General features: G+C 40.1%; 1 protein-coding gene across 1 annotated transcript in view; it reads left to right on the forward strand.

Annotated features, from left to right (window-relative positions):
• The window catches only part of Arms (Ankyrin repeat-rich membrane spanning), a 485159-nt gene that overhangs the window by 391090 nt on the left and 72056 nt on the right, over positions 1–22013 (forward strand). The window contains exons 26-29 of the mRNA XM_067142156.2: positions 391–531; positions 900–1073; positions 1154–1292; positions 16333–16430. Of these exons, the coding sequence (XP_066998257.1) occupies positions 391–531; positions 900–1073; positions 1154–1292; positions 16333–16430 (552 nt within the window). The remainder of the gene's footprint in view (positions 1–390; positions 532–899; positions 1074–1153; positions 1293–16332; positions 16431–22013) is intronic.

Genomic DNA, 22013 nt, shown 5'->3' on the forward strand with positions numbered 1-22013 from the left:
ACTCTTGCCATACCTGTGCCAGTTCTGCTGAAATGACACTCCTGCTTTTCCATCTTAGTCATAGGACAATCCCAAGGAAAACAAATATTTGTACATAAGTAGTATCAGTAATTTTCTGCATTAAAAATGTTTAAATGTGTAACTAAAAGAAGAATAGCAGTTCAAACAAGGATGTGTAATACTTCGGAATGGTAGTGTAAACTGTGGCCAGAGCAAGGTGCAGATTCTGCTAGAAGATTTAATTATTTTATTCTGGCTATTTCACAGCCATTTTGCAAGCATTATCATATGAAAGGTTTGTTTTTCTAATACCAATGCTTCAAGATGTTTAATCTCTGTCAGATATTCAGAGGAATCCATTGTGTACTTTTTTTTCTTTCTGATGTCCAGAGGCAGCTGCCTAGGACACCGTCTGTCCAAACACCTAGCATGGTGATGGGATGGCCTCAGCCATGGATGACAGTACAGGAACCAGTACCTCCAGTTGTAAGGCAGCCAAGTTACAACTACATGCCTCCCTCAGCCATTTTTGTAAGTATTTCCTCTCTTTCATATAACAGGAATGGCTAAATTGTTATTACAGTGTTGGTACTGTACCTCTTTGCAATTTTGCATTCTCATGAGTAATTTATAATAAAATTTTTTTAGCATATATAGTGTTGCATAAGATACCTTGAAACTGATTATCTGTCTCAGTTTTTGTAATAAAGCTGACATTACTCATCCAAAAGTACACTGAAGGACTCTTATTTTGGCCCCTTTCAGTGAATATTAATTAGTTGGTATTTGGTTTACATCGTTATAAGCACACAATGACCAGTTTTATCATAGTGAGAGTACAATATTATTTTGATTCCATTAATTAGCTATCTTTTTCATTATTCTTATTTCTTTTTCAGCCTGATATGGCTGATATTAAGCTCTCTAATTTATCTGTTGATGGAGTCTGTGCTCTTCTGTCCAAAATTGAGGACATGAATGCATCTATGGTGCCCAGATATTCAAATCTTCTTCGTGAGCATAATATAAATGGCCGTGTTCTGCTTCACTGTGATTTAGAGGAGCTAAAGAAGGTGAGTGAGCCCTCAGATTCAATTTTTCTTTCTTTGCCTGTAGTAAGTATTTTAACGTACAATTTTTTTCTCTTCTCTAGATCATGCAGATGAGTTTTGGTGACTGGGAGTTATTTCGAATGATCATCACTTCTCTTCGGGAATATGAGCTCTTATCACTATCACAACAGGAAAAAAATGTGCGCTTCTCTGTACCAGCTACTATTCAAGATAGGAAAGGTAAGGGAAATGCTTATTTCTAGAGAGAAGGCAAGAATAGTTTACCTCAGTGATTCTCTTCAGGTAAGATTTAATAACACATGAGTGTCCGAACTAATGAATTGCTTAGAGGGTTAAAGAACTATCTTTTTACACTATAACTAGCTAATGCAAGGTGACAAAATACAGTAGAAGTTTTTGATTACATAATGAATTCCCTTTATCCATGTAAGTTCAGTGCCACCAGTCACAGCTACTATGTGTTACAGCTCTGCTTCTCATTCTTCATCCTGGCTTTCTCCAGTTTACTGGGGTTAGCATTTGAGGTGATCTTGGACTAGTTTTACAGTTGGATACCCTTCTTGATGCCAACACCATACAGAGGGATGTATTCACTATTGTGTATTTCTATGATGGTTGGTATGTATGAAAATGGAGAGAAGTGTATTAAGATGAACACAAATGGCCAGTCCCTGAGCCTGAATAGTTAACCAAATGTACTTAAATCCACAGCCTGGCCACGAATTGGACTCAGGCAGGGAGAGGGGGCTTCTGAACCAAAGGCCAGCATGCTTATCATTCAGCCCAGGAGCTAGACTGTTACAGTGCTACTGTCCTATTATTTTGTGTTCCGATGTATCATAGCGTAATTTTACCTTCAATTTTAATTTTTATAATTTTAATTTTTATACCGAGCTTGATATTTGCAGTTGCTTAAGTGCAGCCAGTATCCAGTATTCGGGAGATAGTAGGTTCGAACCCCACTGTCGGCAGCCCTGAAGATGGTTTTCCCTGGTTTCCTCTTTTTCACACCAGGCAAATGCTGGGGCTGAACCTTAATTAAGGCCATGGCCGCTTCCTTCCAACTCCTAGCTCTTCCCTGTCCCATCATCCCCTTAAGACCTATCCGTGTCGGTGCGACGTAAAGCAACTAGCAAAAAAAATTAAAAAAAATAAATAAATATATAATTTTATTAAACACATTGTGTACAAGGTATTAATTAATTAAATTAAATTAGCATCATTTGCATAGTGTGACAAAGTCAATGTCCTGTCTTCGCACTCAATAATATGATACGTGTTGCATGGTCCTCCACATTTGGTGCACTGACATCTGTCGGTGGGGCTGTGGTATCCCTTGGTTGAACATATTCAGTGATGTAGTCCGTGGGCTGTCACTCTCGCATATAAATGGCGCAGTTGGTAGTTGGCCTTTTTCCATTCGTTGCTTGTCATTGCTGGGGTGGTGAGAAGTCTGGGATTGATGTCCCTCGCTTTCTGTCGCCCCTCTTCTAGGAATCTGGTGCTTTGTGGTGTTGGTATCAGATTATGGGCTTTCGTCAGGTCTTCTATAAAGAAGGTTGTGTCTGCCAGGATATACATTATTCTGTTTTGCGTGTATTTTGAGAAACAGAACATTCTTTTCAGGTAGGCTGTTTTTATTCCCTCTAATCGCTTCAGATTCGAGTATGTGAGGTGGTTCCTTATAAGCTGTATGCCATATGAGGCAATGGGAGCAATCTTTATGTCGAATAGTCTCAGGGCTGTTGTTACAGATAGTAGATTCAGTTTCTTTATCTCGAAAATCGCCTTTATTGCTCGTACAGCTCTGTCTTCAATGTGCTTGGAAAAGGCATGTCCTGTCACTTGCAGTGTGAGTCCTAGGTACTTGTAAAACACTGGTAAAACACTGGCAAATATCGCAGAAACAGGATGTTACCTGAAAAGAGAATCAAAAGAAGACATCCAGAAAGCGGTGAGTGTCATCAGAAACTGTTTTCAAGAAATAAAAAGGTCTCTAGATGATAAGATCCGAATTGGTGATATAGCACAAAATGAGGTTAGGGAAAGGAAAACAGTTCATGCGCTCCAAGGAAGAGACAGCTGCCTCATGGTACAAGTGGCACCATCTGCTGGCACAAGGGATAATGAGACGGGAAGCAGCGTGCGCACAGTGACATCTGTTGACCAACCGATCGAAGCACGTGAAGATGACGACAGCAACCATCAACTAGTGCCACCTGTTGATAGCACACACGAGGAGGTGGGCAGCAGACTACGCCTAGTGATATCTACTACCCGACCAGCTGGAGCACATGAAGACAGCGACAACAACCAGCGATTACTGACATCTGTTGGTCAAGCAGCTGGAACAAAAAAAAAAAGAATATACATACAAAGAAGAAGACGGCCGGCACATTGGACTGGTAACACTGTCTATTGACTCAAAACACTAAGATGCGGACAGAAACCAGAGCAAGACGACACCTACAGACCGACCAGCTGAAATATGTGTAGATATTGGCAGTAGCCAGGAACCACTGACATCTGCAGGCCAACTGGACGAAACACAACAGACCAAAGACCCCATTGACAGATGGAGCCTAGAGGCACATGACGGCTGAACACCTAAGACAGATGCAAACACAAAAATGGAAAAACAAATCATGGAAAAAGTAAACCACCAGATACAAATTACACTAGCCTGCAAAAAAAAAAAAAAAAAAAAAAACTTTTGGTGCAGTAGAAACGAAAATAGGTGGGTTTTATGAATTTATTAATGCAGAATTCGATAAAAAAATTAGTTTTGGCGTATCACATCTGGTTTAGTGGCAATTTTACAAAATGTTATTTTGTTCTTACGTAAAATTGTTGATACTTAGTATTGATTAAATTGGATGTATTAATGTAAATTTCAGCTTGCAAAATGTAATCATATTTTGCATGCATTAAATACACATAAATGCTGCTTTTGTAAGCAAGTAGATGGTTTGTAATATATTTTTAATGTATATTGAAATTCGTGTAACTGAAGCATAAAGCGCCTATTTAGTTTCGGCTGTACAGTTGCTTTTAAATTAATATAACCGTACCTTGAATAAAAATTACATGGTTAAACATACACAGTTTTGTTACTTACATTATGTGCAGGTTAGATTCACACCTCCGTCTGTTCCCATTTTCCGTGGAATTTCCGGGTTTTTCAAGTTGTGGAATGATCTCTAGAAGGTCGTCTCGTGCAATCGGCCATCATATTCACATCCCAACGTCCCTGATAGCGTCATTTTGCATCTTTGAGATCCTGGTGAAACCTTTCACCTTGTTCTTCACTGACAGCTCTTAAATTTGGAGGGAAATAATCCATATGCGAAGCTAAGAAATGAAGCTTAAAGCTCATATTACAGCCGAGTTCCTTAAACTTTACCAACATTTTCCTTACAATTTCTTTGTATTGAGGGTCCTTAATGTTGCCAAGAAATTTAGTCACTAGGTACATCTTTGAATGCGTTCCATGCCTTTTTCTCAATTTTGGTCATCGTTTCTGTGAAATTTTTATCCCTCATCAGTTTACGAATCTGTGGTCCATCAAATACGCCTTCTTTGATTTTTGCATCTGATAATGAGGGAAATTTAGTGGATAAATATTGGAAGCATAGGCTACTTTTATCTGATGCCTTGGCATACTGTTTCATCAATCCTAATTTGATGTGCAATTGTGGAAGTAGAATTTTTTCATGGTCAATAAGACTTATATTCAAGACATTTTTGGATCATGGTTGTAGTGGTTTCCTTTCTGGCCAATTCACTGTATCCCAATGTTTATCCCGTGCCCTGCTATCCCATTCGCATAGGAAACGGAAATTTTGTATAGCCTTTTTGTTGTCCCAGCAACAATCCAATGATCTTCAAATCACCGCAAAATTGCCACCCATGCTCGTGACATTTAATTTTTTCAAGCACCAACTTTAAGGTCTCGTATGTTTCAGACTTTTTTGTGGAGTGTGCAAGTGGTATGGATGCCAGAACATTCGTATTATGAAGCAAGACAGCCTTTAAACTTCTTTCGGAAGAGTCAATAAAAACACGCCAGTTGCTAGGATCATACTCTTTCTCTCCCAATTGACATAGAAGATTTGAAACATCTGTACACAATACAAGTTCATCTACTTGAGTATAATACTTTCAGACTGTTATCTTTGAAAGAAAACTGCTTTATCAGTCCATCATAAACATTGCATAAGGGCTAGGGCTTTTAACACGTCTATTTATTCATGTGGTATAAGATGAAAGACAAACGCTCAACTGTCTTATGTTCAATACTACATACCTCGCGGTCTATTGCATATCTGGGGGGAGTTTGTTATGAATTTACCAGGAAACCCCAACTACAAAATGAAAATTTAGACAGCAATAAACCTATAATAAAATGCAAACAATAACAAATCAAATCACATAATTGTATTCTAAAAAAAGTTACGTGAGAACATCTCTCAACATTACATCTTATGAATTCATGTAGATACTAAAACACCGAATTGCATCAAAACTAGACATGATAGAAAAAAAAATAGCATCATTTTCGGAATCAGGGCAGCGATTTCCATAAGAATTACATATTTTCTATTTTACCGCAAAATCATGTTGGCTAGTGTTATGATAGAAAACCTCTCAAACAAAATCAGAAAGCTGATTAAAGATGAAATTAAAAATGCAATGCAGCAGGATACAGATCCTCCCCAACGGCCCACGACAATAGAGTTAGAAGCTACCACGCAACTCGAAGAGAGCAGCATTAGGAGAGATGAGGACAACGAGGTCTTTACCATAAAACAGGGAAGAAGATGCCGAGAACGACAGTCTCTAGAAAGAAACGCAGAGACAAACAGAACTGGCAAAACACCATAACCGGAAACCCCACAGAAGCAGAAGACCGACAAAATGTGAAGACAGACGAACACCAAAGGCAAACTGATCAAAGAGACCTACAACCCAGAAACTTACAAGTTGCCAGCAGAACACCCACCCACCCTCTCTAAAATAGGAAGAGGAGAAAAGACAAGTAGACTAAAGCCTGCAGTGAAACTATACTGGCTTTTTCTGGGTCACCTGGATGAGAGGACCACACCCGAAGACATCACGGAACACCTAAAGGAGAAAGGCATCAAGGAAGTAAAAGAATGCGTGGAATTAAATACGAGAGGAAGAAACAAATGCTTCAAACTTGCAGTTGACGAACGCATCAAACATGAAGTTTAGAGGGAGGAATTATTGCCTAAAGGAGTAATCTTCCGACCGTATCAATTTTGCAATCGACTACAATCAAAGAAGAAGAGTAACATCAAAATCACGTTATGGAACGTGGAAGAACTAAAATCTCTTCTAAATATTTTACCAGATGACATAATATCCAGTAATGACATTCTGATCTTCTGCGAAACCCTTTTACAAGAACCTTGGAACATACATGGTTTCCACGCCGCACATGCCCTGACCAAAGCCGGGCCAAAAGAAGACCATCAGGTGAAGTCTCGTGCTACTACAATCCAGCACTGGGACAAGCGACTTGCATAGAGACAGGAGAAAATATCATAATAGTACAATTAAAAAATCTTCAAATCGTAGGAATCTATATAAGACCCCAGTGCTCAGCAGACGAAGTGATAGAAATCGTAATGACTGCACTGAATGAAACTAACCCAGAGATTCCAACCCTGCTGGCAGGAGATCTAAACTGCCAAATAGACAGACCGAACAACAAATCAGAGGCACTATTTGAACTACTGGAAGAGGAAGGCTTCATCCTCAGCAACGAAGCACAGGATAAAACATACATCTCCCACAACGGCTCGAGCACTATAGACCTTGTATTCTACCACGGAAACGACCTAAAGCTCAAAATCATAACTACCACCACAGAGTCAGGAGGCACACCTACAAGGAAACATATCCCAGTAAGAGCAGAATTCCAGATAATATCGACGGAGAGAACCACACAAAATGAGCAGCGATGGACGCCAAGAAAAATAGTTCCCGATCTACTAGTTCAGAACACAAACGTGGAAGAAATACTGAACACAGTAGAAAGGGGCAACATTGATCTTGCACTGAGGAACCTAACTGAATCTCTGATGCAGTCTGCATCCCCAAAACCGACAAAGAGGAAAAGCAAACCCTGGTTTGACAGTGAAAGCTACACAGCACGGAACCTGATCCTGGAAAAACTGAATGACCTGAAAAAGATAGACACGAACGACGACACTCAAAGGCTCAAATAAGTACATGTGAGAACGAGATATACCTCGCTCCTGAAGGCTAAGAAACAACAGTATAACCAGGCCAAAGAAGAAGAATTAATACAAGAAGCAGAAACAAAACCCTACAAAGTCCTAGAGCCACGGAAAACCAAGGTGACCCCAAGTATCTCAATGGCGGTATGGGAAAACCACTTCACAAATATACTCAGAAGAAGAAAATGCAATACCATGCAAACGGAAGCACCGAGCTCGATAGCTGCAGTCGCTTAAGTGCGGCCAGTATCCAGTATTCAGGAGATAGTAGGTTCGAGCCCCACTGTCGGCAGCCCTGAAAATGGTTTTCCGTGGTTTCCCATTTTCACACCAGGCAAATGCTGGGGCTGTACCTTAATTAAGGCCACGGCCGCTTCCTTCCCACTCCTAGCCCTTTCCTGTCCCATCGTCGTCTAAGACCTATCTGTGTCGGTGCGACGTAAAGAAGAAAAAAAAGCAAAAGGAAGTACCCCGCTAACGGAAGAAGAAAGAATAACAGAAGACGAAGTTTGGCAAGCAATTGAAAAGAGCAAACCTCGAAAAGCAGCTGGCCCAGACAATATCTCGAACGAGCTGATGAAAGGGTCAATGATATATACCATTAAGTTATGGACAGCCCTATACAAGTGCCTAGAAATCATGGACACCCCTGCAGTATGGAGAACACCCAAGAATCCTACAGAGGGATAGCCCTGGAATGTGCACCATTTAAGATAATGAACAATATCTTACTCAAAAAGATCCATGACAACATAATGGCAGTTATACCTCGGGAACAGTACGGCTTTACTCCCGGAAGATCAATTATACAAGCGGTGGGACAAGTACTCCATTTCATAAGCGAAGCCCTGACTAAACCCAAAGGTAATGCATATGCAGCATTCGTTGATTACAAACAAGCTTTTGACGGGGTAAAGAGCGATAGAATACTGGAAAAACTAAAGCCTGTGTTAGACGAAGAAAGTCAGATCTTTAAGTTCATAGCAAGCATCCTCCGAGAAAATACAATCAGAATCCATGATGGCCTAATCCAATCCAAAGGAATCCAGCAAACAAACGGAGTACTCCAGGGAGATCCTATAAGCCCCATTATGTTTAACATACTTACCCATGATGTGATACAAAGGATACAAACAGAAAAAATGAGGATGTTGTTGTACGCTGATGACATGATCCTGCTTTCAGAAAGAAGAGAGCCCCTGCAAGAAGCCATAAACAAATTGGAAGAGTGGTCCCAAGAAAATGACCTAGTTATAAATAGGGTAAAGACAAAAAACAATGATAAAAAAAATTATAAGGTACAGTAGAAGTCCGCTATAGCGAGTACGGCATATAGCAAGAATTCCGTTACCGAGCTCGATAGCTGCAGTTGCTTAAGTGCGGCCAGTATCCAGTATTCGGGAGATAGTAGGTTCGAACCCCACTGTCGGCAGCCCTGAAAATGGTTTTCCGTGGTTTCCCATTTTCACACCAGGCAAATGCTGGGGCTGTACCTTAATTAAGGCCATAGCCACTTCCTTCCCACTCCTAGCTCTTTCCTGTCCCATCATCACCGTAAGACCTATCTGTGTCGGTGCGACGTAAAGCAACTAGCAAAAAAACAAAAAAAACAAAACAAAAAAAAAAAAAGAATTCCATTGTAATAACAGATGTTTTCTGTCCCTTGAAAATCCCTATTTTAAAATGTGTATTATCCTTTGGTTACAACGAGAATCCTATCACTGATACATATGTCACTACAAGCGATTAAGCGTGGGTTATTTTTATCTGTTATAGATATATATGCACTCGAGCGATTATATTAAATGCAAATGATCATCTTAACATCAGAGCACTAAATAATAGGAAAGTAGCTCTGTAACAGTCTGGCTCCGGGGCTGAATGATAAGCATGCTTGACTTTGGTTCAGAAGCTCCCTCTCCCTGCCTGAGTCCAATTCCTCGCCAGGCTGTGGATTTTTTGCGTTATGTGCACTAGCGAGCTCTCTCATCGACATTCAAACTTGAAGGGGATGTCTGAGTCTATTAGTAATACTCGTTGACTGGTGTTCTGTAAACACAATTTGAAAATTAAAGAGAATATGTTTCTGTAATAAATGCTTAAATAATGTGGCCAATAGCACTTGTTAACTCTTTAGAAATAGAGGCTGAAGTAAACAATCGCTTAATTTAATGTTATGTACTGAAATAAAGTAAGAATGTGACACACCTCAAAATACGGCGCAGAGTGGATGACTCCTTTTAGAGGTTAGTTTATTCAGTAAAACCTCGTTTGGATGTTTCTGCAGGGGACAAAGAAAGATAAGGTGTTAAGCGAGAAAACGTACTGTTGAAAACACGATTCAGGACTACCCAACTGGAAAATGAAAACACTTGATATGTTTTTTCTGAGATGCCTGTATTTTACGTCGTGTATGTATGGGTACGCTGAAAGATATAAGCTATCTACAATTTCTAAAGATGAGAGAATTAAAAGGCGTGGGGGCCATAAAAATATCAGCGCATTATTTGCAGATCACTCTCTTTCTAAAATAAATGTCAGTTGAAGCCTTATATTTCGGACCAGTAGGTTATTAAATATTGTTTTCTGATCACACTCTTCGATCATGAAGTATTTGAAGGTTAAACTCGGCCATGTGTGGGAGGATTACTTTGACCATCATCTCAAATGCGACAACACTTCGATCAATTGGATCAACTCGAGTTGAAACTCAAAGGTGCAAGTTTCAACACATACGCCACCGTTGAAAGATGCGGATGCCTGTCCGCTTCCTGGATTTTAATTCTGTCCTCATTAGTATGAGATATCACGACTTTTTCAGTATCCATAACTGGTCTACACAATAATATGACCATGCTCAATGAATATTGAATTTTCATGACCGCATTGTAATCGAAACAGACTTTCAACGTATTAGGTCGTGTTAAGTACATGTAGTACGTGTTGAAGAGATGTTAAGTACAGAACAATAATGGCCAGCCGGACACCAATGGGATCCGAACCTACAACCTCCCGATTTTGCGTCGGTTGCTCTACCAATTGAGCTATGGTGGCCTAGGCCATCTTTGTTCTGTTTGAAAGGATCTGATCTACAGGTTCAACACGTACTACATGTACGTAACACGACCTAATATGTTGAAAGTCTGTTTTGATTACAATGCGGTCTTGAAAATTCAATATTCATTGACATGCCCCACAACGGGCGACTTAAACGCACTCTACAGTGTGCTAGCAGCAGTGCCAGACCTGTAGCTCAGATCCTTTCAAACAGAACAAGGATGGCCTAGGCCACCATAGCTCAATTGGTAGAGCAACCGACGCGAAATCGGGAGGTTGTGGGTTCAGATCCCACTGGTGTCCGGCTGGCCGTTTTTGTTCTGTACTTAACATCTCTTCAACATGTACTACATGTACGTAACACGACCTAATACGTTGAAAGTCTGTTTCGATTAATATGACCATGCTTTTCAACTTCATATGATTATATTCCTAATCCGTACCTACGTAGGCTATCACGCAACAAATATTCAGTACCCTTCACTGTATAACTCAACACAATAAATTTCTAACTTCTGAATGGAATGTGACATACAAGCAAAAGAGGCATTCTGGGTTATTCAGCAATATCAGTGAAAACCGGAGAGTAAAACTGAACTTTCATGAGGCTATGGCTTGCTTCCCAAAGGTGTAATTTACCCTGTAAAGATCAGATCTTCAAGGCCATTACTCACTTTCACGCAACATTCTCCAACAGGCTTCCATTGGCAAAGACTCTAATATGTGTTGGAAATCATGTTCCTTTCACAAGAGATGACAAAGAACATTATTAGGGTTAGGAAAAATGTGATCGTACAAAGCGGTAATAGTGAAAATTTGTGACGCGGTAATTGAGGTATTTTTATATAGATTTAATACGACATGAATTGGTACTTCAAATTTACAGTGTTCCAAGCAAGAAATTGTCTTTATGAGGAAATCCCTAACGAGATATCACACCGGGCGAGTTGGCCGTGCGCGTAGAGGCGCGTGGCTGTGAGCTTGCATCCGGGAGATAGTAGGTGCGAATCCCACTATCGGCAGCCCTGAAAATGGTTTTCCGTGGTTTCCCATTTTCACACCAGGCAAATGCTGTGGCTGTACCTTAATTAAGGCCATGGCCGCTTCCTTCCAACTCCTAGGCCTTTCCCATCCCATCGTCGCCATAAGACCTATCTGTGACGGTGCGACGTAAAGCCCCTAGCAAAAAATAAATAAATGAGATATCACTGTATTTTCTCGTGTGTGTTTAAATATGGAAAGACTATTCCCATGTAAATTTATAGTGAAAAGGTAATCATTACTTTACTGGCACTTGAAATCTGTTTTCATTATGCATATAAGGCTTGGTTAGGTGATGCAATTTGAATAAGTAAACCGAAACATTTTTCATAGACCCCACTGGAGTGATACTAGACCAATTTTTCAGAAAGAAATTGAACATACAGGTTCAGGTTTCTCAGAATTAGAAGATAAATAATGGGTAAGCCACAGTATGGAAACCTGCGAAAATGAAAATTTTGAACAAACTGATTGCTGTTTCATACCGATTTTAATGTTTGTTGTTTTTATCCTGACTTTTACAAAAAATCAGATATAACAACAATCCGTATAACGAGTAAATATTTTTTCGTTATGCATTCTTGCTATAACGGACTTCTACTGGATTTGGAAAGTTGGCCAGTACTGTGACAGAGAGGTAGTGTGCCTGCCTCTTATCTGAAGGCTTCCAGTTTGATTCCTAGCCAGCCCAGGAAATGTAATAGGAGAGCGTGGCATTTAAGAGCAAGGATGTCAGACCTTGTACGGGTTGTATGAGTAACAGTTGACTACAGGATATGTAACAAACAAGACCTTGGCACATTTGATCCCGGCCAGATTGTAGGCACCAGATGTATGGGCCGCTCTATATCTGAAGTCTTGCAGGCACTTGGCTTTCTCAGGACCACCATATCAAAAGTTTTAACATGAGCAGTGAGTACGTTGATTCAGGCAACCCACCATTGCCGGGATCAACCGTGATGTAAGACAGGTTGATTATAGGTGTTGCCATAAGCTTGCTCAGACTTTTAGAGTGGATAGATGGGCCACAGTGTTGCAGATCATTTGTCAGTTCAGAGTTCAATGCTGGACGACAACGACATATGAGCAGCCATACCCTCCAGAACCATCTGTCTCCTTATTGTGGCGTACAGAGCCGGCCCTGCAGTGTAGGGGTAGCATACCCGGGTTCGATTCTCAGCCATCAGGGAACAGTTCAGATTGCTGGTGCTGGTATCATCATGTGCAGACTGCTCATGTGGGATGTAGTGGGACCTCTGCCACATCAGCAACATATTTCTGCTTGTTGGCAACAAAATGTTCTCTAACATCAGAGGAAGTTCCTGTGTCATGAAGGTGACATACTTGTTGGCTTTCAGTGACCCATCTATGAAAAATGGTCCTATGAGATGATGGCTCACTATTCTGCACCACACATTTCCACTCCATGGACATGATGTTCCACTTGGCGAAGCCAATAGGGATTGTTTACTGACCAATAGTGTATGTTTCTAAAGTTAAGTTGGCCATGATCTTTAATATTGTTTCATCCTTAAACAAGGTAAGTGATAACTGTGGTGTATCATGTATTAATACCCATTTACAAAAATGAGCAGCTCATAGAGCAAGGTATAGTACAGCTAGTCTTGGACAAATGTTTCCTGATCACCTGCTGCTGGCTGACCCATTCTCCTGATTTGATGCCTCTAGATTATTTTCTGTGTGGAAAGCTAAAAAGTATTGCCTACAAGGACATATTGACTACACCGGACAACATGAACTCTGTATTGGGACAGTCTGTATGGACATCTCTTCTGAAATGCTTTGTCATGTACAGCAATCTGTGGGTGAATGACTGGAATTATATATATAAAGGCTAAGGCCATCATTTTGAACACAACTGGTAACCGTACACATATGAACAAGGTAGGCACACACAACCTAGTAATGACCAGTCAACTGGAGCAGACAGCACTCCAGATGGACAAGATGATATTTCATGAACTATTTGCACTAGGACTCAGAACACCGGGCAAGTTGACCATGCAGTTAGGAGCGCGCGGCTGTGAGCTTGAATCCGGGAGATAGTGGATTAGAATCCTACCATCAGCAGCCCTGAAGATGGTTTCTATGGTTTCCCATTTTTCACACCAGGCAAATGCTGGGGCTGTACCTTAATTAAGTCCACAGCCGCTTCCTTCCATCTCCTAGGCCTTTCCTATCCCATCGTCACCATAAGACCTATCTGTGTCAGTGCGATGTAAAGCCACTAGCAAAAAAAGGACTCGGAACAAAAGCCATTGTGATTCTAATTGTCTTTACCTTCATTTTCCTTATGATAATAGGCATTGTTCTGTTTAAAAAATAACTTTGATGCTCAAATAACACTTTCCAGGCATTGTTGGAATCCATTGAACTCCTATATGTACTTCCATTCTGTAAAAGCATTGCATCAATTTCATGTTGCCTTTAGGAAATATTCATGGTGGTACTTTCAGGGGACTCACCTTGTGTATCTTAGTTGAAAAGAGAGAGTTTAAATATATTAATAATAAATACCAGGAATAAATTTGGAGATGAATATTTACATTGTCTGCAAAGCAGATGCCAAATCACAAGTTGATGGAATTGTTAGTGCATGGGAACTACAGTAACTATGAGAGGTGATTCATTTTCTGGTTAGAGGTATCTTTCGGATGATAATCCCCTGTTTTGTCCATTAAAACAAGAATCTTGCTATTATCAGATACTTTTGAACTTCACTTACAGCCAGTAATTTTATACAATTTAAAAATTACACATTTTTTTCTGTAGTTTGTTTACGTTAATGATATTAGAGGAATTTTAAGTTCATTTTTATATTGCATTTTATAACATTGCATCCATTTACAACTGTTCCTCATAGCAAAATGCAGGTGTTCTCTACTCATTTGGCAACTCTCTCTCTCTTTTTCAATTCTGGTAGCAATTTATTAAAATTAGGAACAGTCTAAACTTAATCTAGCCGGGCTGAGTGGCTCAGACAGTTGAGGTGCTGGCCTTCTGACCCCAACTTGGCAGGTTTGATTCTGGCTCAGTCCAGTGATATTTGAAGGTGCTCAAATATGTCAGCCTCATGTTGGTACATTTACTGGCATGTAAAAGAACTCCTGCGGGACAAAATTCTGCCACCTCAGCATCTCCAAAAACCATAAAAGTAATTAGTAAGACGTAAAATAACATGATTAGTGTTAAACTTAATATGGCAATTATTTCTGAATATGCTAATTTTCTTTCTTGTGTCCAGCTGCATGGGTAAATGGTTAGTATGCTGGCCTTCAGTTCAAGGGGTCCTGGGTTCAATTTCTGGTAGAGTCGAGGATTTTAACTTTCATTGGTTAATTCTACGGGGGCTGGGTGGTTCATCTTATTATCTGCGCACTTTTTAGTGATAGATTTACACCCTAGTGCTGAAGCGGTCGACCTCGGCAATCTTCGAGATTCGTACTGGCAATCTTTGAAACACGAACTATGAATCGCTTATGAATCGCTGTGCAACGTCTGGCGTACACTTTACGTACTAGTACTGTTGTTATTTACACAGTAAAGCCAAACTATAGAATTCACTCTAGGAAAAAGATTCGCATCGAGAAATGTTATATAATGTTATATAATGTGTGTATGACACAGTTGTTGGCTTAAAATAACAAAGGTTTAGAAAATTCATATTGATCGATCATATTATCGATTCCATTCAGATTTCATTTCCATTCAGTTGGCAGTACTAAAAGGAACCGGAAGAGCTCCCTCCTTACTCCTCAAACCCATACACAAATCTATCGCTAAAAAGTGCACAGATAGTAGGTAGGGTTCCTTCCTCTCATACATGCAGGTCACCTGTAGGATACCAACTCAGAAGATCTGCACCAGGCCCCACGCCATTATTATTATTATTATTATTATTATTATTATTATTATTATTATTATTATTATTATTATTATTATTATTAAAATGCTATCTGTTTTATCAATCCAATTTAGTGAAGGATGACCCAATTTAGTACATACACACACAATTATGGCTATTTACTAAAGCTAGTCTTCACAGCACCTCACCAACTGGGCAGTCTTTACCTGGAATGGAGACCCTTCCTTAATCTTGATTAACAGTTCGTCTTTCACTTTTCTTGGCACCACTCAGTCACTTCATGCACACACACGTAGGTCACAACACTTGATAACTGTTCCATTGCTTGTTCTACAGAAATCCATCATACTCACATTCATCTCATGTGGCTGCTCCATACTGTGAATTACTCAGCATATTACTTACAAGACAGTAACATAGCACCACTAATCAACCCTGACCACACTCTAACATTACTCTCTCGATCGTACTCCTCCCAGTACATTCAGCAACGGTGACCTCGACAAGCGCTGCTACTGTCCAACTCCCTCATTCGCATCTAGCCTTCTTTTTATATCCCTGCTGCTGCTGATGAAGTACTGGAATCTTCAGGATGCAGCTAGAGAAGGAACATTCTCGTTCCACATTCCAGAAAGCCCACACTGAAACCAGATGAAAGCACAATAGGAGAGGCCAGTTTGTAGTCCCCTGCCTGACTCTCTCATCCCGTTGGGAAATACCAGAGGGGGCTACGACATGGCTTATGGTAGCTCGAGCATATAAACCTTCTTCTTTGTTGTGTCATTAAAAATGCGGGTACTTAAGAAGATGAAATAATTTATTCAGAGAGATACTTGCTCTCTCTATAGTACCCTGTAAGTTTCAAAATTGGTTTTTTAGGGCGAACTGATGCTGTCATTCATGCCAAAGATGGCCCAATAAAATATTACTTATTGTGTACTGTAGGAGTTCAAATTAAGATTGTATTTTCTTCTAAATAAAATGTACAATATCAGTATTCACTTTCCAGGAATCAATGCAAAATCAAGTTCTCAGTTGGAAAAGGAAAAGCCGACTTCACGACCTGAAACCAGATCTACCAGCAAACAAACAATCATAGAAAAGCAGGTAAGTTTCATCTTGATTTGTTATAGTCCATCAGAGATGTGCAGTTGGATAATTGAATTATTCTGAGCCCTTTCTATGATCAACAGGAATGATAGAGTTATTTGTAATCCACTGTACTGCTGAGCATGAAAATAATTTACTTCTTTATCGTACATCTAACACTTTCCTAACCAATGGTATGATATATTGTTGTTACTGTTGCTCAAACCAAACCGTTATTATTTTTAGTAATCAATCGTTTACCTCAGTAGGGCACTTTCTGCATGAAAATATATGTCATTGCTATTTAAAGGACTGCAGCAATGTTCCATAAATCAAATGTTTAAAAGTAAACATAATTTGGAGAACAAGTGCTGGAACTTGGTTTCTCTCCGGCTTTAAACATCCGTACATTCTGGAGCTTACTTAGATTATTTATTTGTTATTGTATGCCATGGAAAGGAGAAAAACATTACATGTAATGAACATGTAAGGAACAAACAAGTGACAAATCAGGTCATTTATCATCAATCACCACTTATTTGCATTTAGGGCAGTCACACAGGTGGCGGATTCCCTAGCTGTTATTTACCTAGTATTTTCTTAAATAATTGCTAAGAATTGGGAAATTTATCAAACATCTCCCTTGGCAAATTATTCCAATCCCTAACTCCTCTTGCTATAAACAAATATTTGCCCACATTTTTCCTCTTGAATTCCAATTTTATCTTCATATTGTGATCTTTCCTACTTTTAAAAACCCCTGTGGGTGGGGGACGCAGATGAAGAATTCACCCACGGTATCCCCTGACTTTCGTAAGAGGCGACCAAGGGATGATCAAATTAGAACCATGAAACTACTTGTGATCAGTACCACCATGCGGGGAACACCATGGGTCGCTTTTACTTGCGCGTAGTATCACTATGTAAGGTACCAAACAGGTTTGTGATTAGTAGCAAACAAGAGCGTGACGGCTTTTACAGTACCTGTGATTAGTAGCACTATATGAGCGACACCATGGGATGAGGGAACCCATGGTTCTGGCTTGCCTATGATTAGTACCCACTATATGAGGAACACCACGGGATAGTACGAGTCCCTGTGGTTAGTACACTTATGTGATGAACACCATAGGTTTGCGTTGCCTGTAAATGGCGCCGCAATGTGCGAAACACAGTAGGTCTCTATTACATGTGCGAATTTCATTACCTGTGAGTAGTACCATAATGTGTGGAATACCGCGAGTCTATGCTACTCTTGATTAGTACCGCAACATGACAAAATAATACCATGGTTCTACTTTCCTAGCGATAAGTACCATTGTGAGTGGCCGCTAACTTGGATTATGGACCCCTTTCGACTACAAGTATCATCGATTCAGTATTGTGCTATAGAACAGTCCCTTGGTCAGTAATACTATTGTTCTACGCCAGCTTCTGTGCATGTAAGGCACTTGGATTGGTTCCACTGATCGTTTTAAATTCATATCCATCCGTCCATCCGTCCGTCCGTCCGTCCGTCCGTGGATGTTTTTGGGCCTTTAATTTGTCATTTCATTTCGTCTCATGTCGCACCATTAGGGGCCGATGACCTAGATGTTAGGCCCCTTTAAACAACAAGCATCATCATCGTCATCATCCTACTTTTAAAAACACCACACAAACTTATTTTTGTACCAGTGTCACTCCACACCATCTCTCCACGGACTGCTCAGAACATACCACCTAATACCAATATAATTGGTCTATTATTGGACATTATAAATTTTCCAGCTAACTCATTCCTGTTGCCAGCATTTTGCCCCAGTGTGCCAATTTGGGATCATCAGTTGGTTACTAGCACACCCACCAAGATGCATGGCTAGTGCTTACTGTGGAGGCCACTGCATAGGCTACTTAGAGCCACTGGCCGTGCCAATGCACTATGAGAGACTATGTCCCTGAGTTAACTGGAAAATGTATAATGCCCGATAATGGACCAATTATATTGGTATTATAAATTTACTCAGTCAGGACAAGTATTTTAGGTTCCCTATGGGAATTGATTTCTGTAAGATACCACTTATAATACCAATATAAATGGTCTGTTATTGGACATTATAAATTTTCCAGCTAACTCATTCCTGGTTGCCAGCGTTTCACCCCCATGTGCTAGGCTGGGCTCATCAGTTGGTACCTAGCACACCACTTAGTCGAGCAACTCGTCTCCTTTCTTCCAAGTCTTCCCAGCCCAAAGTTCGCTACTCTTTTGTCAGGGCCGGGCTGAGTGGCTCAGACGGTTAAGGCGCTGGCCTTCTAACCCCAACTTGGCAGGTTCGATCCTGGCTCAGTCCGGTGGTATTTGAAGGTGCTCAAATACAACAGCCCCGTGTCGGTAGATTTACTGGCACGTAAAAGAACTCCTGCGGGACTAAATTCCGGCACCTGGGCGTCTCCGAAGACCTTAAAAAGTAGTTAGTGGGACGTAAAACAAATAACATTATTTATTATTATTATCTTTTGTCAGAAATTACCCAGAACAAATCGAGCTGCATTTTTTTGATTATTTCCAGTTCTGAAATCAAGTAATCCTGATGAGGTTTCCATACACTGGAACCATACTCTAATTTGGAATCTTACCAGAGACTTACATGCCCTCTCCTTTACATCTTTACTACAACCCCTAAATACCCTCACAACCATGTGAAGAGATCGGTAACATTTATTTACAATCCTGTTTATGTGATTACCCCAATGAAGGTATTTCCTAATACTAATACCTAGGTACTTAGAGTGATCCCCAATAGGAACTTTCACCCCATCAATACAGTAATTAAAACTGAGAGGGCTTTTCCTCTTTGTGAAATTCACAATCTGGCTTTTCACTCCATTTATCATCGTACCATTGCCTGCTGTCCATCTCACAACATTGTCGAGGTCTTTTCGCAGTCGTGCGCAAACTTCTAATATATTTGTTACTCTATACAGTATAACATCATCTGCAAGGTGCCTCATCTCTGATTCCAGTTCTTTACTCACATCATTTATATATATATAAGAAAAAATAAAGGTCCAGTAATACTGCTTTGAGGAATTCCCCTCTTAATGATAGAGGATCAGATAATGCTTCGCCTTCTCTAATTCTCTGAGTTCTGTTTTCTAAAAAGTAAACCACCCATTCAGTCGCTCTTTTGTCTAGTACAGTTGCACTTATTTGTGCTGGTAGTCTCCCGTGATCTACCCTATCAAACGCATAGACAGGTCAATCACAATACAGTCCATTTGACCTCCTGAATCTAAAATGTCTGCTATATCTTGCTGGAATCCTATAAGTTGAGGTTCAGTGGAATAACTTTTCCTAAACCTGAACTGCCTTCTGTCGAAGCAGTTATTAATTTCACAAACATGTCTAATATAATCAGAAAGAATGCTTTCCAAAAGTTTACATGCAATTTATGCAAAGCTGACTGGCCTGTAATTTTTGGCTGTATGTTTATCACCCTTTCCTTTATACACAGGGGCTACTAACGCAACTCTCGTTTGGTATAGCTCCTTATGCAAACAGTTATCAAATAAGTAGTTTAGATATGGTACTATATCCCACCCCATATTCTTTAGTTTATCCCCAGAACACTTATCAGTTCCAGCTATTTTTCTTGTTCTCAACTTCTTTATCTTATTGTAAATGTCTTTGTTATCATAGGTAAATTTCAATACTTCATTAGTATTAGTCAATTCATCTATCTGGACATTATTCTTGTATCCAACAATCTTTACATACGGCTGACTGAATATTTCTGCCTTCTGTAGATCCTCACATCCCCTGTGAGTGGGGGCATGGACGAAGAATACACTCATGGTACCCCCTGCCTGTCTTAAAAGGTGACTGCAAGGGGCAATCAAGGGATAATTGAACTAGAACCATGAAACTGCTTGTGATTAGTGCCATCACATGGGGAACACCATGGGTCGCTTTTACTTGCGAGTAGCACCACTATGTTACACAATACATACCTGCCAACTTTTACAGTTTTTCCATAAAATTTATGGAAATTGCAGCATTTTACGGTTTTATGGATGGACGGTGTCGTTTTATGACTTCGTGGACAAAAATTTGAAACGTTAACGTTTGATAAGCGCTCCACTTCTGTACAATCGATTGTTTGCCTGGATCGAAGCACGTTCGGTCTTGGTTGAAGGCAAGTCCATGGTAGTCGATAACTCATTCTTTGATATGATTGGTATTTTTAAACGTGTGATGTTTGTGTTGTTATTGGAATTGAATTTAAACTTGGGATAACAGTTCTTCCGTGTGAATCTTAGGTGTCGACAGGCTCTGCTCCACAAATTCTTTGTTACGCTCCATTCGCTTGTTGTGATTTAACGTATATTCTTTGACCATGTGAGTGTTGTTTATGTTATATGTTATAATTTTATGTGACGTTCAGTGATCCAGGTTCCTTTCGATGTTTCAATAGATATAGAGACATTTGTTCTCAGACGTTTTCATACGCTGTATTCCTATTGTAGATTATCATGAATAAATCCAACAAGAAACAGTACTTCCAGACATTTAAAGAATCATATTCTGTTGATTTTCTGTGCATACTAAAATCAAGAAAGGGAAAAGAATTTGCTTTTTGCACGGTATGTGGGTGTGATATTAATATTGCACATGGTGGAAGAAACTATTTAAGTAATCATGTGAAGTGCGGTAAACACGTAAGTTACGTTAAATCGAAGGAAGATAACAAGAAAATCAACACTTTTTTTTGCTGAGCCTGGAAACGTTGACAGTGACGTAATTAGGGCCAAGTGTCTGTTTACTTCCTTTATGGTGGAACACAATGTGCCCTTAAGTGTGGCTGATCATGCTGGTGCTTTATTTAAGATGATATATCCCACATCAGAAGTTGCAAAGAAATACAGCTGTGTGTCGCACGAAAACAACATGCATTGTAAATAAAATGGCAAAAAGTGCATCATCTGAAGTTGTTAAGTGCTTTCAGAATGGACCATTTTCTTTGGCAATGGATGGAAGCAGTGATACGAATGCCAAGTTGTATCCTATTGTTGTTACCTTCTGTGATATTCCTTGGGGAAAAAGTAGTGAGCACTGTGCTATCCATACCAGCATTAGAGGGGGACTCAACAGGGCAAAACATAGGTAACCTGATGTTATCACAGCTGAATTCTCATAACATACCAATTGAAAACTGTGTGGCTTTCTGCTCCAACAATGCTCCTGTTATGATAGGACACAAAAATGGGGTTTCAGCAGTTCTAAAGGAAGTTCCCATGAACCTACTACGCTGGCATAGCAGGGGGAGAGGTGATACTCCCACGTGGCACGTCCCAGGTGGCGGATAGGGGGGTCCTAACTGGTTTGCCGGCGGACTTGAGGGAAATAAAATACCTCTCGTGGACCAAACACACAACCCCTTGTGGGTGGGGGACGCAGACGAAGAATACACCCACGGTATCCCCTGCCTGTCGTAAGAGGCAGCTAAAACGGGCGACCAAGGGATGATAGGATTAGAACCATGAAACTACTTATGATTATTACCACCACGTGGGGAACACAATGGGTCGCTATTACTTGCGCATAGTACCACTATATTAGGT

The sequence above is a fragment of the Anabrus simplex genome, chromosome 2 (genome assembly GCF_040414725.1).
Source record: "Anabrus simplex isolate iqAnaSimp1 chromosome 2, ASM4041472v1, whole genome shotgun sequence".
Classification (NCBI taxonomy): Eukaryota; Metazoa; Arthropoda; class Insecta; order Orthoptera; family Tettigoniidae; genus Anabrus; species Anabrus simplex.